Consider the following 26,236-nt stretch of genomic DNA (forward strand, 5'->3'; position numbering starts at 1 on the left):
ACGAGAAGAAATTCTGCAAGTCGAAGACGTGGGCAGCTTCGTAGAACTCGCCCTAACGGCCAAACCGGAAACCACCTCAGTAGAAGACCTAACCCCAGGCGTCTGCTTCTGTCCGCTGCATGCGCGCGGATGAATGGCAGGGTCTGAGCCTCAAGAGTAAGGCTAGTTCGCGTGATCCAACGAAAGAAACCCGGTATCAGTGAGAAAAATGGAAGTAGGGCTTGTGAGGACGGCGCGTCTTTTCAAAACGCCAGACTGCCCACCAGGAAATTCCCCAGACAATGCGACTAGCCGGACGACGCAAGCGTTGCCAGCGCGTCGTCGATGCTTGTTCGCACAGAACACCCACTGGACGCTCGCCGGCCTCGCATCTGTTTGATAACGGGGTGAACGCTTCGTACGCACGACTTGCATGCAAGTATGCGTTTCTGCTGCATTTGAACCGCCGCGCCCCATGAGCCCGGTACATGATGCGCATAAAGCCGCCCTATAAAGCCTCTCCCTCTCAACATATTTCATCGAAACCCGAGTGCCGGCATCTCTGCATCTCTGATCGGAGTTTAACCGTTGATGCACGGTCACCCACTCATGCAGCACTCTCTCGTGTGACCCCTTTTGCCTAGTGGCGATGAGTGTTTCGGGCGGACTTCTCTTTTGGAGTACTAAAAGATAAGCCAGGCTCCTCGCGGCGCGACGCCGCGTCGGGCTCTCCTCTAAGAGGAGGAAAAGGCAGTCGAGCCGCGGAAGCCTTACAGAACATCAAATAGATCCCTGGTTTGGCTTTGCATATGGGGTGGATTTCAAAGTGGCAGTCACTGAGGGACCTCCCCTTCACGAACTGCGATTGCTCCATAGGAACGCGCTCAGTGAAGCGCTTAAAGCCATGCACACGAAGAAAGACTGCGAGCTGCTTTTACAACAGTCGTGCTCACAGCTCCTCGCTCTCTCACCCGACTGCAGACCGAGTTCTCTACATCACAACTGAGTGCCTGAATCGTGAGAAGCGAGGAACTTTCTTGCTTGTGCGTGCCTAGTCTTGCATTTTGCGTTTCGCGACGTTCACTGTACGCGTCGCTTGTCTGCCAGCGTATTTGAGACCTCGCATTTCTGAATAATCGGTGCATAATAGTGGCATATCGAGCTCGCGAGACTTCCAACGGGACCGTACTCAGAGCGAGTCTCTCCCGGTGCGTTTTAGGAAAAAATGAAACTTCGAGTCCGCGAGGGATGACACTCGGCGCAGAAAATGGCGCGAGTGAGAAGGCCGGCGTCAGTGCAACGAGTTCAAAAGGCGCGCAGTGAAGATTAAGCTGCGAGAAACACTCTCAACGGATACGCGTTCCACACGCGTAGTCAGTGCAAGGAATCCGTGGCTATATCTACTTCTATGTAGAGGTTTATATATATATATATATATATATATATATATTTCTATACTCAGAAGAAGAGAAGCTACGGCGGGGGACTCATGCGCTTTGGAGGGCGAAGCTTCTGGATTTTCTCGGGTTTCAGACTTGTCAAGCGTTTTTGCAGCCTCTCTTCGCATTCCGCGGCCTCTCCTGGCTCTACCTGATTCTTTCCGCACCGCCGTGATCGCCTCTCAGAATTCGAGGCCTGGCGACGAAGGTACGTAGACACGCGGGAGTCTCAGCTTGTCCAGCATGCGTGGTCCCCATCAAAGCACCCTTGCCTATGGAGCTTCGCATAGTTAGGATTTTCCGCTGTCAGCTTCTTCCTCAGCATCTCCCTCAGCGCACACGCGATCCAAGCCTGCGCAGCGTGGGGAGGCACAAGACGAAAATCATTTAGAAACAACAAGAGGCTCCCTAAGTGGAGAAAAGATGGAGGCGGCGGACATTGTCGATAAAATTCTGGAATGGAGCTGCGACGGCGTAGAAAGCGACAGACGTGCGCAAAACGAATAAGAGAGAGAGGCTGCGAGCCCTGATCGGCCGCAGGCGTGCGAGGAGATAGACGCCCCCTGAAATGTCCCCACGTAGCAACAACAGAAGAGGCGGACTGCAGCGGCCTGGCTGCTGCACGCGAGCGAGCCAAAGGAAATGAAACGCGGCTTTTGAAGGCTTTGCACGCGATCGTGGAAGCTTTCTTAGACCTGTGAGCATCCACGTGAGACTGCCGACACAACTACCGGCAGCAAGGCATGCAGGCGCTTCTCTTGGGGGGGGCTCGTTCCCCCGCGAAGGGGCGTGACCTCGGAAAGAAACACTCTCCCGCCACACTCGCCTGGGGCCCGCGCGGGGATTATGGCGGGCATCTGGCCTGGAGGGGCGTTCTGCAGGTTGAAGCACTGAATGAGGGCTCGATACAACTCAGAAGTCTGCGAGCTCAGCGTCTTCTCAAGCTCTACTCGCAAAGAGACAGCGAAAGAAAACACCAGCCGCCTCACATACACAGCGAGGAAGCACTCCACATCAGGCCAGCGACGGCCTCTGGCTGGCTGTGCGTTAAGGACACGAGAAATCCTCCAGCATCAGCTCCATCGTGCACATACCTCCACACACGTAACTTGAGTTCCCGCATCTCATTTTACTAGCTTTAAAACCACTGGAGCGAAGAAGGAGTGAAAGAAGCGTCCAACGAGAGAAAGCGCAGAACGAGCTCCGCGTGGAGCAGCTACCTCGCGCAATCCTTTATTCGTGGCTCTTCGTCGGTACTGCGCCGATGTTCGCGCACGCGTCTGTGCCTAGCTATCCCATTCGTCTCTTCGAGAGACAGGCGTGTCTCATCGCACAGCGCTGAGCTTACCTCTGTACGCGTTGTCGACTGTCATCACACTCGGATCGACGGTGATGCTGAACTTCCATTGCGACAGCGGTGCGTTCCAGCCGTTGCTGTGCGCGAGAACTGCACGCGAAAGCTGCAGCGTCTGGGCAACGCAAAACCGACAGCACGAGAGAAAGCGAAACCACTCCGTTTAGCATCTGTTTCATCGGTGAGTCGATAGGACCAAAGACCGATTCCCCTGGGGCGCTACAAGCCTATTCATCTAAGGCGTGGTGTGCAGAGCTCTACCAACACATATATATTTATATACACATTTATATATATTTCAGGGAGATGCCTCTTAGCAGCACTTGGAATTCTGAGAGATTCACCGACTCTCCTGAAATGAAATCGCTTTTCACCGTTCCTTCCCTGCGGTTGTGTTTGCGCATGTTGGCGCCCCAGTTCTGTGTCTCCTTTCTCACTTCTTGTCTTCTGTTGTTTTCTTTTCTTTTGTCCCCTTTTCTGTCGCTCGCTTCTTCAGCCCGGCCTGCTTTTCTGGTGCGCTTCCGCCCCGTCGCCTCTTTTCTCCTCCGCGATTTTCTTCTCCTTCAAACGCACCTTTGCCAGAGAGGCCAGGAGGTCGGCCGAGCAGTATTCGAACTGCGCGCGCCGTTGAGCTTCAGTGCCCAGAGAAACACCCGTGGGCAAGTCAACCTGAAAGATCTCTGCCGAGGAAAGCACATGCGGATTCGGGCAATTCACAGAGCAGTACAAGCAGAACCTCATATATACGAGTCTACGGATTCGCCCAGTTGTCCTACTTGAATATATGCAGACATACCCATATCTATCATCGACCTACGTATCTGTATCTATGTATGTATCTTTCTATCTGTCCATCTACCTGTCCACATTTCTGTATCTATGTGCCTCTCTACCTATCTATATCTCTGAATCTATCTAACTATCTATTTATCTACATTTGTGTATCGACCTATTTGTGCATCTACCTAGGCAACCGAGTATACTTATCTATATGCATATATAGACATGGACATATAGACAAATATAGATAAAGAAATGCTTGTCTCGAAGGCATATACGTGTATATATTATATATATATATATCAACTGGTGGGCAAGAAGCTCGACAAACCGAATCGATTGTACACGTGCATGGCGTAAGTGTTTGTGGTGTTCGCATTGAAGTGTTTTGCCTATGCGTGAAAATTTAGGATATAGCGGGATCTAAGCGTGTCCGCCGAGTCCGCTCACTGCTGCTGCCGGCGCAGGGACGCTCTTCAAACAGGCTCGGGCAGTCGACCTGGGGATCGATGAAGGCCTCGGCGTGCTGCGATGAAAAACGAAAAAAACGGCTCGCACAGAGGAGCGACGGGGCTCCCGCTTTCTCTCGTGTGTCCCTGCGGAGCCGACGCGCCTCGCGGAAGCCAACCACAAGAAAAATTCGCGTTTTCTATTCCTCGGGAGCCTTTGAAGACGGCCTTGCACGGCCTCCAGACCCCTGAAGCTGTCCACGAAGAGACATGCTCGCCTTGTGGTTTCCTATGCGACGCCGCCTGTCGGCGCACGCCGCTTTTCCTCCGTACACTGCCCTCACTCATCTGGTTCAGAATCGAGAAGAACGCTCCACCCCGTGGGGCGTCCCCGCTGCCTTGAAGGGACTGTCTTTTTGCGGCGCCACAGCTCGAGGTGCAAACGGTCTGACGGACTTTCTGCTCAAGCCTAGCTGCCCAAAAGGCTCGCGTCACTTTCCGGGAGGCGAGCGGCGACCGACCTGAATCGACCTGAAGCGCTTCGCCGTTCGCTGCGAGCATTGCTTGTCGCACACAGTCCACGGCGACCACTCCGAGACTACGCAGTTGCAGCCTGCAGTTGTCGAAAAAGAGAATCAATCGTGGAAAAAGAAAACACCGAGTCGCTGCAGCCCTTGTGAAGCTGATAGTGCGGCGGACGCGAAGGTACACACACTGTGGATGAACACCGGGGGGGGGTTGCTCGCCGCTTGTGTCGAAGGCCCTTTTTTTGCGTCAGGCCATCAGCAGACTCTATGCCGCGGTATCTGCGCTTCACGTGCGTGGATAGGGAAACCCCATTCGGGTTTCCCTATCTCGCTGGCTAGAGTGTCTCGCGCTCTGCATGCTGTGTTGACGCGAATCGAGGATTTCTCCCTCGCTGCGACTCTGCCGCTAGCTCTGTCGGCGCCTTCAGAGTCGCGTTCGAGTTCGAGTTCGTTCTGAAGCCCGCACGGCGCCGCTGAGCGCTTGCCAGGCGCGGAGCGAGAGACGAGGGAGGCGCTAGAGGGGATAGGCGAGGAATCCTTCCTTTCTGGGTCTCCTTCAACGCACCGAATGGAGAGACTCCCGCGAACAACGAGCACGTGCTCCGCCCGGCTGCAATTTCTTCCAAAGCTACAAAGAAAATCGAACACATCCCGACTGGACCTCGAGACGACAACAGCTCCCGAAGAAGAAACGATAGGAACATAAGACAGGAAAGAAAACTAGACTGCGCAGAGCGAAGACAGTGAAGGCAAAGGCAAGAGAGACATATGCGTAAGCCGAAAGGATTGAAGCGCGGAGTGATCTATGCCAAAACTCAGCAAGTATACACGTCGCGAGGAGTTGGTCGTCTGGCGATGTAGCAAAGCGCCACGCTCATTCTTCCTCTATCGTTATTTTCACTCTCCTCCACACATTGATTCTCATGCATATATTTATCTATGGCATATATATATGTATATACATGTCGGTTTCTCTCCAGCCATTTGAAGCGATATATATGCTGAGATAGTGCGTCTGTGGTGGCCACGAAGCTGCGGCAGAGCGAGTCTGCGTTTCTTTTCTGCGTGCTAGCGCTCCGTGATCGCGGCGGCGCTGAGTAAACTTCGAGAAAACCAAGACGTTGTTAGCTTCCTACTTCCAGCGGTATAGGTGGCGACGTGGTTGCTGACGTCGTCGCTGGGCATGCAGTGCGAAATCAACCGCGCGAGCGTCGTCGGAGTCCCCTGGAGTGCGGCGAAGACTTCTGAATCTCAGGTCCGCAGAAGCCGCAAGTCAGTCCCTTTGCGCGCTACCGCATGAACAGACGGCGGCTTTCCAGTCCAACGACCGCTCATTTAGCACCGGCGCGAGATTCGCGGTCACCGCTGCAGAGACTCCGCGTTGGTGGGTCGCGTTTTGATCTCTTTGCGCTTTCTTGCCCTAGTCTGCTTTTTTTTCTGCGCCAGGATACCCTCATCCACTAGCGTCCCCTTCCCACATCCGCACCAATACATATATATATATATATATGCATTTGTATATATATGCATACATACGTACATATATATAAATATATATATTATACGTATAGGTAGCTCTCTGAGAAGTCCTATCCACCGCAGCGTGAATCTGGCGATGCGTAGGCACTGCATGTGTGTATGCGCCGGCAGAGGCGGCGCGTTTGATGCCTGAAGCCCAACGAGCCGTGCCGCTCGTTGGGCTTCGAAACGCCCGCTGAAGAGGCACGCACACAGATTGTTTCCGCAGGCTTACTTCGGACTACGTCTTCAGCGAAACGGTTCGGGTCTGCGTCATAAGTCTCTGCGGCCCCGTTGCCGTCGGGATAGAGGACGAACTCGAGCTGCCAAAACTTTGATCCGGTGGACAAGTCGGTTCGCATCGACGTGATGGAGGACCGGTCTCTTCCAAGGTCGAGCGCCTGCACACGAAAAATGGAAAAAAGGAGCTCGGAGGCCTCACCGCTCCGCAGACCTTCAGCACACGCATGCACTCACAGACGCAGTTATCAAGCAACGTTTCCCACATACGCTCACAAACATACACATATATATAAGCGTATAGAGAGTACTTACATATATATAAATCTGCATGGGAGTACTCAGCGTCTACGGCCTATACGCAACCTCTCGAAAGGCAAGCAAACACGCGTTCCACGTGCTGGTCGGCGCGCGGGAGCGTTTCGGCTACCGGTTATTTTCTCAAAAAAAAAAACGATGCGTGAGTTCAGAAGAGAGACAGCATCCGAACACACCGCTTCGGTGCGTGCAGCGGAGGCTGCGGCAACCTTGCTCGTGAGCGCGTAGCCACGTCCATTCCGAGCGCGCTTCCGTGGAATGGGAAGAGCTGGCGCGCGGAGAACGGCAACCCCGCAGGTCTATTGGACACTGTGACGCCTATCTCTCGATGGGAAGGCCCCTGGCTATATGTGAACCAAGAGAGGGCAACTTTCCACGCATATACACACTAAAAACATAAATAGGCCTGCGCAGATACATACCTACACACATCTATTGCTACGTGTATACAAACGCGCGAGGTTTTCCCGATGCAGCTGTCGAAAAGTATGCTCTGACACTCGCTGGCGCGTGCAACAGGCGACTGTTGTGCGGCGCGGAGATGAGAAATGCAGAGCTGATGGCTCGGACGCGCCTTTGCGCTCGTTTACCTCTTCAATGGCTTTCCTCAAATCGCCGTAGCAGGCAGGAAAATTCGCGATTTGCTGGTCTGTGAGTCTCTCCGTGGTGGGACGAGCAATGGCGAAAGCGCGACACTCTGCGACGCACTCGCGCCGCTCCACGAGACTGGGGCAAAGCGCCGGGTCGGCGCCCAGCACCTGGGGTAACAATCGAAGAAAGTATCACAACGCGATAGAAAAAAGATTTCTTCATGTCTGCAGTTGAACGGCCTCGAGACCGCTGAGCCCGCACCGGGGTATTGTGGCTTCAGAGTAGTCATCTCGCCCTGATTACAAATAGGAGGAACGGCGTATGGTGAAAGTGTCTCGCTCTCTCACGCGCGTGTGCATACTGTTCTCTCTTAGCAGTGCTCCATCTGTTGGGTTCTAGGCTGCTTGACTGCGTGATCGCGGAAAGATAGCCGACAGACGACGCGCTGCGAGCTGACCGAAGCCCATCGCTAACTCCTTCTGCCGTCTCGAGCGCGCCAGCGAAGGACGTAACGCCTCACGGGAACTTGAAAAATATATAAATTTAGATGCGTTTGTGAATTATCAGTCCTACTTCAGTACGCCCGAGCTCACGCGTATCTATTCATCGCCCCATATATAGACCTACATGTACATACATTTATATATGTATATATATACAGACCGATGCGTATATAGATACACGTAGATACGCGTTTATGTGCATATATAAATACACGCCTATGTATGTATGCATATATATTTATGTACATGTATATCTGGGTATGTGTACATATATGTAGACATGTGTTGAGTGGGTATATACATACACACCTCTATGCTTGCCTGTATCTCCGTGTATGTGTATATGCATGTGGGGTGTTTGGTGAGCACAGGGCGAAATTTTTGGGGCCTCGACTCGAAATTTTTTTGACCTTGAGGAGGCGCGTCTCACAGTAATTATCCTGCGTCGGGTGGAGTACCCTGCGCTGCAGAGCGGCGTGCAGGCCGTCCACTCTGACCACTGGGAAGTCTCGCACGACTCAACGAGTTTTTCGGTCTCCGTCATCAACAGCTTCTGGTTTGCCGTCATGTTCGCAAGCAACACGAGCGCCACACTCAGCAGGAGCACCGCGATGACAACTCCGACTGTCAAACCTGCACACGCGAGCACGTTCGCAGATCCGTCGGCCTACGCGTCTGTCCATATATATATATATATATATGTATAAATGTAATTAAATACATTTTTTTTTTCAAAAATATATGTAACTATTTGAATATATATAAATATATTTGAATCTATCTATGTAACAAGGGTGCCTGCCAGACACGTATCTGTGTGTCCTTCGCCGGATCTGCGCATTGGTGAGGAGGGAGACTCGTTTCAGTATTGGGGCCTCTGCGCGCGTTGGTGTCGAGGTGCGTGCACAGATCTGCACAGGCGCCCCTGAGTGACCCCCCGTGGCGTTCCGGCAGCGCGTAGAACGTAGCGACCCGGATTTCTGTCGCAGATGCTACACGTGCCTTTGCTTGCGCGTTCAGCGGCCGATTTGTGTCACCTTGGCGGAGAGCGCAGGGCCGCGTCCTCAACAAGGTCTCCATGGCGCCAGAAAACTTCCATATATACCTAACCTATTCATAAGTATATATACGCAGTAGTACAGGTAGGTGTGCTCGAAGTCTGGAGATGTCAGTTTTCCGAGGGAGAAGATATCCGCGGTTCGTATGCGCGCAAGCGTACAGCTGTTGAGGCTTCCCGGTTCTTAAGCAGACTGAATGCCCGCTTCACGGCGGCGACTGCCCTGGGGGTTTTCTACGGCAGCTCTGACCCGTTTCCAACCTACCAAGTCGGCGTTTGCGCATTTGTCTCGCCTGCGCCGAGAGCGCAGACCCCGAGTTTGAGCTGAGCGGCGCGCCACCGCTGCTGCGTCGGGTGGCGCTCGTGCTTGCCTTGCTGACGACGAGAGACTGGAGCGTCGAGTCTATAGTTTTGATAGACTCTTTCGCGCTTTCGGTGCGTCGCTGCGCGGCGCGCTGCGACTCCGACACTACGTTCGAGTTGCGTGGAGACGCTTCTCCGTCTGCCGGCGGACTTTCTCTATAGTCTTGCACGACGTCCGCGAGCGCCGAGACCACGTCGGCGTGCGCGGAGGCCCCGCGCGCGATCGGCTGTCTCTGCTCACGCGCGTCGTCCTCGGCCTCCCGGCCGAAGCGCACCGACAGCTTGGATGACCGCCGGCTGGCGGTGGCTGTCGACGTCTTTTTCAGAATCGAGGACGCCGCTCGAGAGCCATGAGACCGCGAGAAACTCGCAAGCGAGCCATCACTGTGCCTGCTGCCTGCCGCGGAAGCGTGCGAAACCGCTGCGGACAAGGTGGACTTCGCCTGGTTCGCGTCAGATGCCTCCGACGAATCTGAATCAACCGCGGAGAGCTTTCCACGGAACGGAGGTACATATTAGGTTATCTTCGCTCTCATGGTATTTAGTGAGTTGACCTTAAAGCGTGCTCTTAGAAAACCGACTTACGAACCGGCAATACATACGGGTACAAAGAGCTCACCATATCCTCCATACAAAGCAGGCATTAACAACATAAAGACGCGTGGATAGGACTCGACTCTTCTATAGTGTAACGGCTGCTGCTGGAACGCCTCTACTTCCAAAGAGATTTCATGGAAACGGTTCCATCGCAAACCGCTGAGACTGCGAAGTTATGGTTTTGGGCTTGTGAGACCGACGGTGTGAAAACGCGACACACACGAGACACCCTGAACCTTCGAACAGAGCCAGACCCTCTGAAGCATCCGCGTTTTCGATTTGAAGCCGGTTTGCACGCAGCAATGCCATTTCCTACAAGTGTTTCTCATGCGTGTCGTGCAAATGCGCTTTTTCGATGTTTCAGTGCAAATCCACTCTCTGAAGTCCGAGGACGCACCATCGTCGCCATCTCCGTCCTCTGCGTACAAGGCGTTTGGAATGAGCGAAGCAGCTGAAGACTTTTTGCAGCTGGCGCTTCTTCGTTCTCGGCTGGAAGTCACCTTCACGCGGCCATTTTCAGCTTCTGCGTCGAAGTCTTCGTCGTGCGATTCCGCATCAAAGTCAGATCGCGAGCTGGTTTCCTCCGCGTGTTGAGAGGTCACCAGATCTTCGGGAGCGGTCATTGTAAGATCCGAAATTCTCTCTCGAACGGGGTAATTAAACCAGAGCGGCACCCCCTACAGCAGGCACCCTCTGAATTTCGCAAAGCGTTACTTGGCAGCGATGGAGATAGACTGGTCGTGTGAGAGTGAATGAATACCGAGATCAATCAAGTTGCGAGTGCAAACGAAACTCCGACGGGGATGTGGGGGTTTCGCAGCTGAGGTCTTCAAAGACTAAGAAACGAGTTTCTTCCTCTTGAGCGCTGCAAGCTCTACCAAGCAGAGAAGGGAAGCTTCCGAGACCCGAAACGTGGCGGAAGCAAAACGACTCAGAACAGGGGGAGGCATCAGACTTGAGGTCCAGTGTCACATGTGGGCGAAACCGTTATTTCAGCGTCAGCGAAGAACGACAACGAGATTCGAAGTGTCTGTCCCGTCGACGCCTGTCGTCACGAAAACGGTTCAGGGGGCTGGATAAACACAAGAAGAAAATTCGCCTGGACGAGCGAGAGGTACACCCCCTGCGGGCGATTGATGTTGTGTGCTTCGTTTTTGAGGCGCGGGCCGTAAAATAGATTGTCGTTTGTTTTCGGGGTCGAAGCGGCTGTCTGTTGCTGCCTTGTGGGACGAAAGGGAAATCTAAAGTGGGGAATGCGCAGCTACGTGAGGTAAGGTGCAATACAGATGGTAGCGGTCCAAAACGGGACTGAAGTTTTCTCCACGCTGTACGAATAACAGTTTGCTTGATGCAAACTGTGCTGAGATCTCGACGCGAAAATGTGCTCGCTCATGGGGAAGAGGCTCCTTCACAGTCTTAATCAGACTGGAACTGACACTCTTGTCAAAAAGCGGATGAACACGAACCGCGACATATACTCGCAGCAGCCCAGGGCTGCCAGGTGACATGCTGCACCCGAGCTGACCTTCGTCTCGAACCGATGCGTTTAGCAAGATTTAGCCTGATAAAACTATGAACCGCGAAGACCTGGACAACCATACAAGAACGACACTGCAGCATCTGAATGGTTGATCAGCGTGACAAACTGGTGTGCTGAGTCTAGAAAACACATTCATAACAGGCACGTGTGCTGATGGCGGGCGCCCACTGGACAGAGATACTCCGTTTGTCACTCAAGGAAGCAACTCACGATGACTGAAACTTTTGCTTTTAGCTGCGAGGTGACAGACACATCTCCATGCACCGAAAGGCTGTCAATTGAAAAGGCAGGCGTTTGTGACTTCGGGGGTAGGGTCAGTATTTCTGTGCGCCTCGATTGTTTCTGTCCATCCTCTTTGCGATATCTTGTCTAAAATCAGGCGGAGTGGAGATCACCGTAAAGCGACAGAAGCGATTGATGTACTGCGCCAAGGTTCACTATGAGGAAACAAACTCGTTTCAAGGAGGACGTCTCACACCGACGCAAGGATGTGTTTGGTGCGACAGAATACTGGATGAACGGGTCCGACCAGCCACGTAGATGAATTCGCCATATAAGTACGAGGCCATCTGAACTTGAGAGACCGGAAAAGTGCACTTTTAATCAACCCTGCAAGTCCTCTTGCCCTTCGCTCCCAAAGATCCTCCTTTCTCGGGAAAAGTGCCGCAGCGCGCGGGGCCGCGTTCGGCGGTACCGTGCGGCGCATGGGCTTGATGCCAGACGTCAAAGACTGCTACCTCCACGTCTGCAGTGCGAAGGCAATTTGTCCTCTCCATGTTGTTAAGCCTGCCCAGATTCCCTCTTGGCGTTGCATCGCACTCACGACCTCACCCCGTGCTCAATAGAGAATTCCTGGAGACTTTTTTCCGGTTTACAACTACGTCTGGCGTCAAGCAGCGCACTTCGCTTTCGCACCATCTGAGGACTCCATGCGTACTGACCTCAGTCTTTGCGTAGGGGGTCGCCCACGTAACTCAGAAACTCCAGCAACAGTTTCACTCTTGCGTGCCAATGGCCCCCTTCAGCTTGTGCTCAACCTCTTAGAAGCGGCTCGTCTTTGAAGAACGCTCTGAACTGCAGCCATAGTCGGGTTGTGGCAGCCACTGCGCTCCGGTTTCGATTGGTCGCCGCGAGACTGCATGAGAGTTTCTAGCACCGTATGGGAGACTGAAGATTCAGGGGAAGAAAAGACACTGGAATACACTGAAGATCGGTCTCTTAAACCGGGTATGCTTCTCCCGTCGGCGTTCACGCGTATTCGTCCCTCCAGGCGCTCATCCAGATGACGTTGTTTCGTTCGGATGTATGACGCCTCTGGCGCCCGAAAAACTGCCCGTGGAGGAGCCAAGTTCGTCCTCAGGTTTTCTTATCGTAACGAGCCTGGCCTTGCCCAGTAGCCAATCAACTGTGAACTCGAGACAAACACTAGTCCTTCCTGACGTTCAGCGAAGTCCACGGATTTCCTTCGCAGCTGCCTGAGTGCTCCACGCGCTGGCAACCAGTCAGACCAAAACAATCGAAATCAGTTCAGGAATCCAAGCATCTCAGAAGAATTCAAAGGCAGGGAAAAACCATCAACCGCAGATTCCCTCTATTTTCTGTTTGACAGATCTGCACTATCCTCTTTCTTGACCTCTTGCCGTTTCTATTACCAATGTGAGATTTCTTTCGGCGACTAGGTCGGCCTGCTCCCACTACGCTGTGGTCGTTCGCTTTCGAAGAAACCCCTGCAGCACCTGCGGTGGATATTCTTTCTAATCCGCAAACGCAGCTCAAACTGTGGAGCCTGCTTCGATTATGCGCGAGGCAGTCTCAGTTCGAGAACGGCCTGCCGCTTCTCCGCTGCAGGGGGAGTCGCGCAACGCCGCAGTCTCCCGCGGTCTCCCGCGATGGTTAAAATCACGATGTAGGGGGCAAACGTTGGAGCTGCTCGCTGCCGCGCTCGGCGCTTCTCTCTCGCTGTTTTTCCTCTCTGACTGGCCTGCTGGGCCGCCCGTCATCTCAGCCGCCGCGCAGCCGCGGGCAAACGGGTCTGCGTCTGCTCTCGAAGCCGCCGAATCCGCCAGAAGGCTTCAAGTTGAGAAGCTGAAACCTGCCACTCGCTCGCCTCCGCTGGGGCATCATGCGGCTGCCGAGGCGACCGCGAGACTCGACCCGAGCGCGCGCGCTTTGCCGTCCGTTTCTTTGCTCTTCGCGCGAAAGTTCAGCGGAAGAGCCGCGGATGAGGCACAGCGGTGGGAGAGGCACGAATTGAGTCCTGGCGAGCCCAGACTTCAAGTTGGCGGCGCTGGCGGGACCGAGGGCAGAGGCCACGATGAACCGAAAGCCGCAGCAGGCGAGCACCAGAACGCGCAGAAAGTCTGCCCTTCTGATGCGCCTCTGCGCACGCTCTTCGCACACATGCATGCCGTCGCAGACGTAAGCCTGCATCAGCGAACGCGAGGCAGTGCCGCGGCAGAGTCCCCTGCCTTCGTGGTGGGTTCGTAGACCGCAGGTTTCGGGGGACTCCTCTGCTCTATCGCATGCCGGCCGAACAGCTATTCCGTTAGTGTAACGGCGGGTGCCTTTGAGATCGTGCTATGACTCGTGCTGCCGATAAAACAGGTGCTGGTGTGTAGGGTGCGCGTCCCTTTCCCCTGGGGGCGAAGGACAAAACCTCACACGCTGCAGCGTCTTTAGGCACTGGGTGTGTTTCGTTTCCAGCTGAAGAGACAACGGCAGGCTTGCGCTGTGATGTGTTTGCGGCTGCACAGCGTCGTCGAGAGCGAGAGGCGCGCGCGCGCCTCGTCGACCCCAGCGAGACTCTTCTTGTCCTGTGGGATGCGGAGTGCCTCGCGCAGCTTCCCCGCCGCGTGGCGGCCCTAGCCGCGCAATTGGACGCGGAGGAACGGGATCTCGACGCGATTCCGCTTCTCGGCGTCGAGAGCGAGAGGCCCTCCGCACCTCGCAGCTCCTTCTCCGCGCGCTCCGCTGCGCCTCCTCGCCAGCCAGCCGTTGTCTTTCGCAAGGGCGTTTTCTTCAGAGACCACGCAGCCGACCTCCGCCGCAGTGACCTGTCCGACGCCGCGCTCGAGGGCCGTGCGCTCGCCCTAAGCATCCTCGCAGGCGCGCTTGGCGTGCGAGTCTCCGCGAAACTGGAAAAAGACGCTGCGCGAGAGGAACCGCCGGAAACAAAAAGCAGCGAGGACAGGGAGGACCCGGAGGACCCAGCTGCATGCACAGCAGCGTGCAAACGCCTGAGGCGTCACTTCCTCTCCGCAGCCGCGAGGATGCGCGCGTCGCTGTACACAGCCTTTCACATCGATGTGCTGCACATCACTAACCTCCCTGCCGTCATGGCCGTAAGTCGTTGAGACCTCAGATTACCGAAGCAAATGCGAGAGGCGCGAGAGGAGGTGTCTCGCGAGGGAGGCGAGAGCCTTGAAGAGGCCTACAGACACCTGCGCAGCTGGAGACAAGCTATGCGGAAAGGGATACCAAACAAGCACGAAATGAGACCTCAGGTCTTCACGCGTCGTAGTCTGCCGACTCCCACGCGGACGCAGCGCCAGCAGCACCCGATACCGACGCAAAAGTCGATTCAGTCTTCTCTTCACCGCGTCCTGTTCTCTCTGCCTGTCGCATGCGCCTCCCTGGAGGCCTCGCTTCCACGGCAGCTGAAGGCGCAGAGTCTGAGCGGCAGCGACTTCTCTCTCACGATGTTACACGTTTTTTCCGAATTCAGCTTTTGCTCTCGCCCTGCCCTGCGGGAGTGCCTGTACGCGCGGCAGCTTCGCGCCTCGATGGATTGCGCCTCCGGTTGACCTCAACCGCGGACTGTCGTAAACAGATAGGCTGTTTCCTTCACAAAATGAGGCAGAACAACTCTGAAAGTAGTCGAAAGGCTCTCTCTATAGCGTGCTATACGCCACTGTCTGCATATTCTCTCGGTGCGGCTCCAGCTGCCTCTTGCCTGGGCGTAGCTAAAAACCCCCGTCTCTCGCGCGAAACTACGTTTGCGCCCAAAACTCTCCTACCCTTCTTCTTTGCGCACTCCCAGCAGCCTGACAGGGCTTCAGGCTTAGTGAGCTTCGGAGTTCCACGTTTTGAGCCCATGCGTGGCTGCGACTGCAGCGTTTAGGCCTCGCGACGGCGTCGGCGCTGCCGGCATACCTGGCGCAGGCGCATCTGCGTATGCATGCGAACCGCGCGAAATTCGCAGAGGCCGCCCGGTGCATGCAGAGCGTCTCGCCCGACTCTCCAGGCACGCCGCAGACTGCCCACGTCGAGGAAGGCCTCGTGAAAAACCCCGACTTTGAAAAGCAGTGGCATCACTTGAGCGAGGTCGCGAACTTCTCCCTCTGGGCTGACAAAGCGTGGAGGGAGCTGCCGCCGCAATCAGGTCTGCGGAGGACAGAAAGGAGAGAGCCACAAATACAAAAGGCAGACTCCGTCGAGGCCGGTCGCCGTCGGAGGAGGACATGCAGCCTCTCGGAGTCACCATGACCTCGCATATGTGTCGGTCACATTTAGCTTTGCAAACAGATGCAGCTGCGCACACGCGACGATGCTCATGGGTACATATAAATATGTATATACATCTAAATATAAATATGTATATACATATATATAAATATGTATATACATATATATATCGTATATAGATACACATATATATAACTGTGCGGGTGTAATTTGCCGCCGGAAGGTGTACATGCGTGCAGCGTATACCAGCGTCTCTTTTGAAAACCACGCCTGCCCCTATGCATATATATATATATATATATATATATATATATATATACGCGTATTCACCACATGCGTCTAAAAAAACCAGAGATACTTGTATGCCCATACGGGGAAGACCGCCTAAAACGCTTTGAACTGAAAGGAGTTACCGCCAAAGATGCCAGTAGGTGTATACGTGCCTATGTGTATTTATGTAACCCTGTAGAAACTGGTCTTTTTCCAGTTGCTCGCGGTCGCCGCGCCCTTTTTCGCTCAGCTCCTTCAGAGCGTGTGCAGTGTTTGTTCTAAATCTACAAGGACGGCAAAGACTCTCGTCGCCGGTGGAAACACCGCAGCCGACCGTTGGAGTTTCGAAGGTATTTTCGCTCCTTTTGCTTTTCTCCTCAGAAAGTCAGGTACCAGTTGTCGCCTTGATCGATACGGGCTGCGCCAAGCACGAGGACTACTGGAACACGCGGGAGAAGACAAGCGACGTCCTCTGGAAAAACGAAAACGAAGACTGCGAAAACGGACTCGACGACGACGAGAACGGCTACGTCGATGACTGCTGGGGATGGGTAGGCGCGGGAAAGGGAGTCTCAGAGAAAACAAAACCTTGAAATCGAGGCGCTTCCAAGTTCTGCGCGGCATGTGCTCGCCGAGCCAGACCACGATTGCGGGTCTGAAGGCTGAGGCACGACGCCGCCAGCTGCGCTGCCGCTGGCCACCGCCACATGATCGCGAGTCACTTCTGCACGATGTAAATACCTAAATCTGTAGTACACATATCTATATATGTAACATATACCTATGCATGTAATTTATATATCAGTATATGTAACATATATATTTATACGCGTAATATATATATGTATATATATAAGGAGAAAAAGGGACTGCAGACCTTGGTTTGTAACTTGGAAGGCCGACACGGGAGAAGAGACAGGGTACCGCTGAGCAAGAGAGGAGACAGGCGCACAGACGCGCACGTTACCCGGCCGCAAGCTGCTGCCCCGGACGCGTCGATATGTAGATCTCTTTTTCTGAGCACAGTGGCTTTGAGGGCGGGTGCCGCGCATCTAACCCGCGAACGCAACCTGAAGAGGCCTCGCTTCACCAACCTCGCGTCCGCTTTTCGTGTACCTGTTGCACTGCGACAGGAACATACATTCTATCCTCATGCCATCTCACTGCGAGGCCCGTCTCCCGGCGGGCGCCTCTCTTCATTTTTCGTCTTCGCTTTTACCCCCAGTCTGGTCTCCTGGCGTTGTTTGCCGTGCACACTCTCTCGCGCTCGTCCCGTGCGCCATTTCGTTTGCTCTCTGCTTCCTTTCTTCTTTTACCGCCCGATGATGCGCACAGCCTGGCGTGAGCGTCGGCTCCGCTGCTCTCTTCGTGTCTGGACTTCTTTGATTCTCTGGCCGCCGGGGAGGTTTGTTTCTCAGAATTTCGCCGGCAACGATAAGGATGTCTTCGTCGACGACTCTGCGCATGGAACGACCATGGCGTCTCTGCTGGCGGCGAAGCGCCACGACGCCCAGCGCGGCGTCGGCGTGATGAAGTTCGGCAAAGTCATGTGCCTCAAAGCGGGCGCCAAAGGACGAATCTACGCGAGCGCCGCCATCGCGGCCATTCAGTACGCCATCCACCAAGGCGCAAAAATCAGCGTCTTCGCGCACACCTTCTCCCAGTAAGCCTCGAAAATCCGGCGCCCGGAGCCCCTCCCCCGCGACGCAGCAGCGGTCACGACAGTGCATATCTGCATGGATAGATACAGGCGACGATCCAGAAACAGAAGAGCTTTCGACACAGCCGTGCCGGTCTCTGCCTCGATCTTAGATATGTGAGCCCTCTGGCTCACAAAATATAAGAGACGCTGCACGCAAAGCTTCGTGTCAGTGAAGCACAGGGTAGCAATAATTTGAGTAGCCCTAAAGTTTCGTGTATCGTGAAGGGGCCGAAACTAAACACTAACTGACCCCGCATTTGCCGCTGGAGGGCGCCGGCGGCGTTCTGCCTTAGAAGCAACCTCCGGATCCGGCGTAGCCCCCCCATCGCTCCCCCCCCACCCCCCACAGCTGAAGAGCAGCAGCACAGCGGGACAGAGGGGCCTTTCAGCGCCGAGCCTGAGTGGATGCCTCTCCATTTTCAGGAAGTCCGCGGCGCTCGAGGCCGTCTTCCAGTCCCTGGAGAAGCGAGATCACTTGGTCGTCGCCAGTGCGGGGCTCGGGTCCTGCGATCTCGATGCAGACGAAGACTGCCGGTAAGCAGCACAGCGAAGCATGCAGAAAGGGACTGGCGAAGACGCTCCGTCGCCCCGCCTCGCCTTCTCTCTCCGCTGCACGCGCTGAAGCTGCGGCAGACAGAAATGCGACAAGCGACAACCGCCGCGGGCAAGGTTGCCGTCGGCGCATGTGCTTCGCGCTGTGTGCAGACTGTATCCGGCGGCGTTTGCGCTTCCGAGTCTCCTCGTCGTCGGCGCGAGCAAGCTGACTGGCGGCGTCTGCTGCTCGAGCAACTGGGGCAAGAAGGCGGTGCATGTCTTCGCGCCGGGGAATCGCCTCTGGACAGGCACGAATGTTGATCACGCACGGCAGACGACGAACTGCGCGACGTGTGAGTCAAAGCCTTCGCCCTCGCCTCCGATCTTCTTCGCTGCGGCCTTCGCCCTGCACCGGGGGAGGGGGGGCAGGGTGGAGGGAAGTTTTAAGAAGGTTCAGGTTGCGAAGCGTCTCCTCTCAAAGCGAGACGGCAAAAAAAAAGATGATACGGCGCACGCCGAGTCCGAGTGAGGAGGTCGGCAGGTCGCGAGCGCTTTTGTGGCGAGTCTACTTTTGTTGGAGTCTCTGTGTCGGCTGTGAGCAGGCGCGGCCTTTGCCTTTGGGTCCTCGGGCGCGGCAGCTCTGACGGCAGGCGCCGCCGCGATGGTCTGGGGCTACCTGCGGCACGCGAAGCCCATCGGATGGACTTCCTCGAAAGATAGAGAAAGCGTCCGCGTGAAAAAGGCCCTCGTGTACGGGTCGACGCCTTCTCGCCGGCTGGCAGGTGACGGAAAGCTTCCGCGTTTCTAACATGGGCGTTCGCAGCCTCGGGCGTCCGAAACCGCGCTGTAAAGGTACTCTGAGGGTGTAAATGTGCCTCTAGTCTCACTGGGGTTTTTGTGGAATTTCCGCGTCTTTTTTCTAATTTTTCTGCCTGCATCGGGGCTCTCTGTGGCTGTGCGCAGGTGCGTGCGAAGCGAACGGGATTGTCAACATATACAAGGCGATGCATTACTACGACTCCGTTCCTGCCCCGTTCAAGCCTGAGTTCGCCGACTACCCTTCGATCTTCCAACTCAACTTCCCCCCCTTCTTCAAGTCTACGTCGCTGCCTGCCTACACGGCCACGATCGCAACTCTCCTCATCGCTGCGACATCCGCCTCGCTCGCTGTGTGTGAACTGTCGCTGCTCGTCTCCTGAGAGGCACGAACTGTTCATCTGAAGGCTGCTTTCTGATGCTCTAGTCGTGTGCAAATCAGAGCTTTGTTGCGTATCATATCTGCACATTTATACGTGTGAAGAAAGAGTCCGACGTGGGACGCCGACCCCCAAGCGCGGAGGATAGACTGAGGAGCCGAAAGGGAAAGGATACCCAATGAATATCCTGAGAGAAATACGCTCGCGTTAGTTTTCATCCGAGGCTCGACTTGCAAGGAAAAAGGGACTGGCAAACACAGGCTGCGTTTTCGGGTTTAAGGTTCGCGAACGGCGCGCCTCCAGCGATCACCGGGTACTGACGCTGACCTTCACATGACGCATGCCTCGTCTAGAAACCTCGACACCCCGAAAGAGGCATCCCCACTGAGATGCTTGACCTTTGCCGTGCTAAATGAGTCGGCTGCAGACTCGTCACGCGACCTAGAATTCGAGCAAAAGGTCAACACCGCACACACGGCATTCGGTTCCGCGCGCGGAGGCGCACGCGCCACTAGAGCCGCAGACTGTAGATTTTCTCAGCTTCTTTCTTCTTTTGAGAGACAAACGAGATTTTTGAGTAGGGACCAAAACAAAGTGGCCGCCTGTCTGAGGCTGTGTCTTGTCTGGTGGAGCCTGAGCAAAAAAGTCTCGACTCGGTTCTCATGCTCGCGGAGAAAATCTTTGCATGCGCCAGAGCTCGCTCGACTCGGCCTCGCACGCCAAACAGTCTCTCTGCGTACACGTGACAGACACAAAAATGTTGTTTGCTGAAAAAGGAGCCGCGCGGCCATTCACCTGAGGCTGCGTTTCTCTGCCGATCTCGCGGGAGAGTTCTCAGCCGCCGCTGGAGGCGACCGCCTATGCATTGCCGTTTCACAACGGCAAAGCAGGCGCGCGTCACGCGTCTCGCTGCGGAGAAATCCGCTTTTCACATCGGTTTCGAAAGGCCTCTTTCAGTGCCTCAAGGGGAGAGGCCCGCGCGCTGGAACCGGGAGCAGCTGCTGCAGCTGGTCGCTTGTCTCGACCGTGCCGCGATTTCCTTCCCGATTCTTGAGAGCAACTTTGACTTTGGCTGTTTGCTGAGGAGCTCCGAGTGCCCCTTGCAGCCACTTACCCGCCCCTTTTAGTTTCAGTCGGCGCCCAAACTGGCGCAAAGCGTTCCATTCTTTTGTCTCCCTATCCTCTTGGTCTGGTTTTTTCCTTCCTTCGCCCTCTCCCTCTCCCTCCTCTTTCTCTTTCTCTCCCTTGCTCTCTCCAGTCCAAACCTCCCTTCTCGCCCTCGCGCTTCGTCTTTGCGCTCTCGTGGCCTTCTTTGTCAGCTAAACCCTCGCGCCTGCTCCCGTGGATTTTTTTTCTTCGTTCGCGCGTTTCCTATCTCCCGCGGGCGAGCCATGGCACCGCCGTGTGTATCTTCGCTTGGCTCGCGCCTCTCGCGCGCAGTCGCCGAAGCGGGGGCCTGCGTCGCGCCGTCGTGCCCGTTTTTTCGCCTCTCTGCGCCGCGGCGCTCCTTCTGGTTTTCAGGCTTCAGCACGCCGCAGGCGCAGCAGCGGAAGGCGCGCGCAATCGGAGTCGCCTTCGCGTCGACTGTCTTCGTGATGCCGACGCTCTGCGTCTACTTCGGCTCGACTCCCTCGCTGCTCAACTGGTGGATGACGACTTACCGCCTCGTCGAGTACCCGCCGCAGGCTGACCGGCGCATCATTCCCGCAATCCTCAACGGCCGCGAACCCCCCGCCAAAAGTGAAGACAGCGATCTCAACACGAACCGATGAAGCGAGCGCGCAACGAAAAACGAGGCAGCCAGCGGCCGTCTCCTGCTGCAGCCTTCACGAGCTGGGCGCAGACACACATATCGCCCAGAGAGAGAGAGGGACGGAGAGAGGGAGAGAGAGATCTCGCAGAAGCATGCCGCGGTTTTTACCTGGCGAACCCACAGGCACGAAAGCGCGTCCTTCCTCGCTTGCGACCTGCTGAGGCGTCATCGCGGCTGCCGGTCTGCGAGGAGCGTCGTGCTGTACGTACACCTTGTGTCTTCAAATGTTAATTTTTCAAATATACACTTGATACTACTCTACTCAGCGCACCAAACATAATGGCCCTGAATCACACAAGAGAATGGCTGCGCGGAACTCGCCTCGTCCTGTACATTGACGTTCAAACCTGACTGCTTTTTTTGCCTCACGTGTGGCGGCGTGCACCCTCCCCTGCCATGAGGCTGTTCTGTATTTTTTCTTTGCGCTCACCGAACTACATTTCTGTTTCTACGCGTCCCCCGCGGCGCGGCTGAAGCCTTGGTTTGTGTGCGCACTCATTCAGCCTACGACGCGCTTTGCACTCGAAAAACTCGCATTTTTCTTCGAGAGTCGATTTCGGGGGCTCAGAATCTCCCCAAAGCTTCCTAGAGCGGATCTGAATTTAGTATGCAGACAGCCACGCATTCCGCACTCGCGACTTCCGGAAGGCTTCACGTCGATTCTGAGGCCGCCGCTTTCTGCTCTCTGCATCTGTCTGGGCTTTGCAGGGAAACATCCTGCAGAATGATGAGAACACTCTCGAGGTGGAGGCGCCCAGAAGGAGTGAAGAGGCCTGACACGTGCACTCAGGGCGCCTCCGCCTCTCCGCTCATCTTCGCCGAGCGGCTCCCCACGTTTCAGCCTCCCTCGCTGCTGTCCACGCGAGCAACAAGCGCACTGGGGTCTGCAGCGCTCGTAGTTATACGCGTTTGTATCCACATACATACCTACATATATATATGTATATACATATTTGTATAGGCGCGTGTGGGTGACTATATGGGGATGCGTATCGGAATAGAGGCAGGCAGAAGGCCGTCCGTAGCGGTAATGTGAGCGTCAGGAGTTCCCTGCAGGGAGAGTCAGGTTAGTTTAGAAGATGCTGAGCAAACCGATGGGCTCTCAGGTTTGCCTGAAGAGCGCGGACGCATCTGGAGATGAACAGAGAGCCACGGAAGAAGCGGCAGGCACGCGGTTCTAGGAACGATCATGACTTTGTTTACTCGCTTTGAGTCAGAACGATCATGACTTTGTTTACTCGCTTTGAGTCATGCAGTTCTGAAGCGCGGTTGGTCTACAGGCCTAGTCCCTAGCGGCGGAAGGCCAGAAATGGGGCGAGAGACCGACAGAGAGGGAGATTTGCGCTTCATTTTCAACGGGCCGTCTTTTGAGACACAGGAGAAAAAAAGTTTAACAAGCAACACGTTCAGCAGCGGTGCGCACCCATGCGGCGCTCCGTAGACCGACAAGAGCGACAAGACAGAGTGATAAAAAACAAAAAAACATTGCAGCTTCGTGGTGTCAAGCTGCAAAACAAACAACGCTGCAAAACAAACATATGCGTATGCGCGCGAACCTAGGTTCGCAGAGACTGAAGGTCGCAGAAAAACCAGAGACGGAACGATCGTAAACGCACGCAGTCAGAAGAGCTCGGCCTAAAGGATGGGCACGAAGCTTCGCCCGCCGCAGAGAGAGATAGGAAGAGAGAAAAACGCCACCTCCTCAGTCACGCGGAGGAATGCCGAGAGACCTGCAGTCTTCCTCTGCGTCGTTTTTCGCTCGCCCCCCACACCAGCGGGCGACGCGCCTTAGCCCACACAGTGGAGTGTGAAAAAAGTAAAAAAAAAATGGAATCGGCTGAAGAAGCGGCGTCTTGAGTGCGTCAGGAGGCCTCTGCTAGAAGCCTTCGGCTTGCGCATAAAGAAACTGACAAAAAGGCACGCCGCCGCGAGCCTCACTTCGAGGCCGAAGGCACTGAGGCAATCGCATCGGGCAAGCGCTCGACCGCGAATTTGTGGTTTTTGACGTAGATGAGAGGCACCCCAGGAATTTTGCGGATGCGACGCTTCAAGTCTTTATCGTTCGTCGCGACAATGTAGCACTTGTGCTAAAAAAGAAAAACAACAACACACGTAGCCACAGATCCACTCTCCCGTAATCCCCACACATGCACAAATATCATTATATAAATATATGTATACTTGCCGGGATATGCACACATTGGAATATATATATGCACATACATAACTATATATATGGTGGCGCGCATGCATACATACAGCGTATACATACACGGGTGAGTCGCGTGAACGCCGATGGCGTGCAGAAATAGAGGATAGGAGGAATCGCTGAACGGAAAGATTTCAAGCGTGGGCTCCACAAACACGCACACAGGCGCACGCAAGGCAGCCTCGACGTCAAACCTCCCCCTCCCCCCCCTCACCCTGAAGACGGACACCGACTGCTGCGCCAGCAGAGTGTTAACTTTCCGTTTTCGGAGTGTGTAAACGCCGAACGCAGCAAACATGCGTCGAGAAAAGACGCTCGCCGCCACCTCGAGAGGTGCGTAGCTGGCCATCACCATGGTCGCCAGGGAAGTGCTTTTTCTTGCTTTTACCTCCGTTACGCGCCGCACAATGCAGTCATCCGCGTAAGTGCCTGGATGGCAACATGTGAGCCGCTTGAATCGGCGATCTTTCGCGAGCGCGAGGGCGAGGCGATAGCGATGCCCGAGCTTTTCCAACTCAGCCACGGCGCAGTCTGTGATGCAAGGGATGCCTGCGGGCACACCGCGCACGAAGGCGCCAAATGGAAAGGAGCGCCTTTCACTGAGGGCGCGTCGAGCCCTGAATGCGTGCGCCAGAGAGACGAGCTCCACGAAGGAGCGGCCTGCTTCGAAGACCGCATCGCGGCTTCGGCCGCGCACAGATTCAGGAATGACCCTACTCAGGAAAACGCCATGCGTCTTCCGTGCGTCCTGCGCAGGGAAAAAAGCGTGACAGCTGCCCCATGGAAAAAGTCGCTCGGAGAGAGAGCTTGCACCCCGAAGAAGATATTTTCATCGAAGCCTGCAGTCCAGCAAATCACGCATAAAGCGCGCAGACAACTGCGTGGTTAGGTGAGTACGTACACTTGGCGACCAGGCAGTCCATCAAACCCTTAATGACGTCAGTTTTGATTTGAATAGCCGCGTTGACAAAGTTGGTATCGACGATCACTTGGTAAGGCGGAACGAGGTTCGTGTTGTACAGGAAGAACATGCTGCTGTTGGCCTGCACACTGGAAACCCGAGAGAAAAACCAGCAGCGGAGACGCGTTGCAGTCATCGTCCACGCGCGGCGCACGGTTGTAGAGCTCTTCTCAGAAGCGCGGCACGGCCTTCCTCGTGTCTCAGCTTCCGCGTAGCTCGCCTTCCTTTCTTTCCATAGCGAGGAACGGCGAGCGAAACCCGCGCAGGCGAGGCACGAAATGAGCGGCGTGACGACACAGCGGCTTTCCACAGGCTGAAAGTGCCTATCGCCCGCGACCGCACAGCTAGCCGCGACGCCACCCCTTGAGAAGTGGTTAACAGCGCCAGCGTCGCCGGCAGGACGCTCGTAGGACCAGAGGAGGGTGTTGTGCAGGCGCCGAAAACTTGGTTCGTCGACGTCGATGTCTCGTCGCCGCCTCTCCGCTGTCCCTCCAGCCCTTTCAGCTTTCCGCTGTCCCCCGCACCCCCCCACCCCCTCCCCCCCCACGCGGAACCTCTCTCAACAGAAGACAACACCGGCGCAGTATCGATAACGAAAGGCGCGACACGCCAGACTTGTGAAGCGACCGCTTGGAAGGCACACAAGCTCGATCTCGTGCCTCACTGGACTCATCGCTGCAGCCTTCCATCTGCGTCAATCGCTGGCCCTTACTGCTCTCGGATGGTTTCTTCTCTCTGTCTCTTCTTTGCCTCGCGCAAAGCCTTCTTGTCGTCGTCCTTTTTCCTGGAGACACATGAAGCACACTGCACGCCTACGGCTGCAAATCACGCGCTGTCAAGCACACACAGCCTCGGCGTGCAGCCTCGTATTCCGATTCTCTCATGCGCTGTACGCGCATATACACATCCCTGTGGATCGCTTTCAACGTGGAACGGAGTGTGAAGCAAAGACGCCTCCTCGCCTGCTGGCATTCCCTCAAGCAACTGCAACGTGGAAAAGGCAAACGGAAACGTAAAAACCAGACGTACAATCTCTCGTCTTTCGGGTTGATGCGCCGCTTGACAGCCGCGAACTTCCTCGTCTTCTTCGCCTTCCCCTGCACGAAACGTAAACTATTTGCAAAAACGAAAAGATGAAGCACGAGGGATCACACAAACGCCAGCTGCATGCGACGGCCAAAGGAAAGGCAAACCGACGCGCCTCGTTTGCCTGTGCGGATAAAACTCGTCGTGGGACCGAGGCATGCACTGCTATGACGCGCTGAAAGACGTGTCCAGTCTGGAACGTGTCATTCAGCATGCTGTGAACATCGAAATTCGGAGCAGAGGTGCCTGAGAGGTGGCGGAAGGGGCGCGCTGTGCGCCTAGGCGGGCGGCCCTGTTTAGCCCGCGACGCACTTACCATCTCAACGAAAGCACTCGGAGTCGCACGCAGCCCAGAGGTGACAGGAATCGGCGGGAAAGCCCAGCGTGAGAAGGACTCGGCGGAACAGAGAGAGTTTCCCGACAAGAATCAAGTGACGATTTGACCGAGGGAAGAAGAGAGCGCTTTGCGGGAGCCGCCGCTGCAGTGTATCGACAGTCCAGCGATTGTGGAGTGGCGGTGCCTTGCGGGTCAAAGAGCAGAAACGAGAAGCGGCGCTCTCTAGTTGGGGATCTATCTAGAGTGAATCCGACGCTAAAAAAAGAGGAAGAGCATGGGAAAAACGCCCGGAGATCCGGAGGCAAGCGAAAGACCGAAAGTCACAGCAGTCCAAGCAAACTTGGCTATGCAAATCCGAGGCCACCGCGGTCCTGCGGGAGAGCGCCGTACAGAGGCACACAAGGTAGAC

At 55.3% G+C, this 26,236-nt stretch overlaps 4 protein-coding genes across 4 annotated transcripts; 2 read left to right on the forward strand and 2 right to left on the reverse strand.

Moving 5' to 3' along the window:
• Positions 1 to 3,264: 3,264 nt before the first annotated feature.
• Positions 3,265 to 10,338, reverse strand: BESB_043910 (uncharacterized protein; the record flags this gene model as incomplete). Its single annotated transcript, XM_029362842.1, has 10 exons — positions 3,265 to 3,452; positions 4,003 to 4,078; positions 4,523 to 4,614; positions 5,094 to 5,156; positions 5,665 to 5,772; positions 6,282 to 6,447; positions 7,195 to 7,362; positions 8,129 to 8,331; positions 9,021 to 9,590; positions 10,113 to 10,338. The coding sequence occupies 10 exons, from the start codon at positions 10,336 to 10,338 to the stop codon at positions 3,265 to 3,267; spliced, it is 1,860 nt and encodes a 619-aa protein (XP_029220208.1).
• A 2,714-nt stretch (positions 10,339 to 13,052) lies between these two features.
• On the forward strand, positions 13,053 to 19,424 carry BESB_043920 (subtilisin SUB6; the record flags this gene model as incomplete). The annotated part of the gene is made up of 9 exons (XM_029362843.1): positions 13,053 to 13,673; positions 14,009 to 14,596; positions 15,369 to 15,636; positions 16,371 to 16,540; positions 17,408 to 17,652; positions 18,115 to 18,225; positions 18,397 to 18,578; positions 18,828 to 19,007; positions 19,189 to 19,424. 9 exons carry the CDS (start codon positions 13,053 to 13,055, stop codon positions 19,422 to 19,424), a joined length of 2,601 nt encoding a protein of 866 aa, XP_029220209.1.
• A 1,388-nt stretch (positions 19,425 to 20,812) lies between these two features.
• On the forward strand, positions 20,813 to 21,193 carry BESB_043930 (uncharacterized protein; the record flags this gene model as incomplete). The annotated part of the gene is made up of 1 exon (XM_029362844.1): positions 20,813 to 21,193. The coding sequence occupies one exon, from the start codon at positions 20,813 to 20,815 to the stop codon at positions 21,191 to 21,193; it is 381 nt and encodes a 126-aa protein (XP_029220210.1).
• A 1,975-nt stretch (positions 21,194 to 23,168) lies between these two features.
• On the reverse strand, positions 23,169 to 25,809 carry BESB_043940 (putative rRNA-processing protein FCF1; the record flags this gene model as incomplete). Its single annotated transcript, XM_029362845.1, has 6 exons — positions 23,169 to 23,321; positions 23,832 to 23,992; positions 24,345 to 24,493; positions 25,117 to 25,188; positions 25,434 to 25,501; positions 25,807 to 25,809. 6 exons carry the CDS (start codon positions 25,807 to 25,809, stop codon positions 23,169 to 23,171), a joined length of 606 nt encoding a protein of 201 aa, XP_029220211.1.
• Between the last annotated feature and the right edge of the window lie 427 nt (positions 25,810 to 26,236).

This window comes from Besnoitia besnoiti, chromosome III (assembly GCF_002563875.1).
Source record: "Besnoitia besnoiti strain Bb-Ger1 chromosome III, whole genome shotgun sequence".
NCBI classification, from domain to species: Eukaryota; Apicomplexa; class Conoidasida; order Eucoccidiorida; family Sarcocystidae; genus Besnoitia; species Besnoitia besnoiti.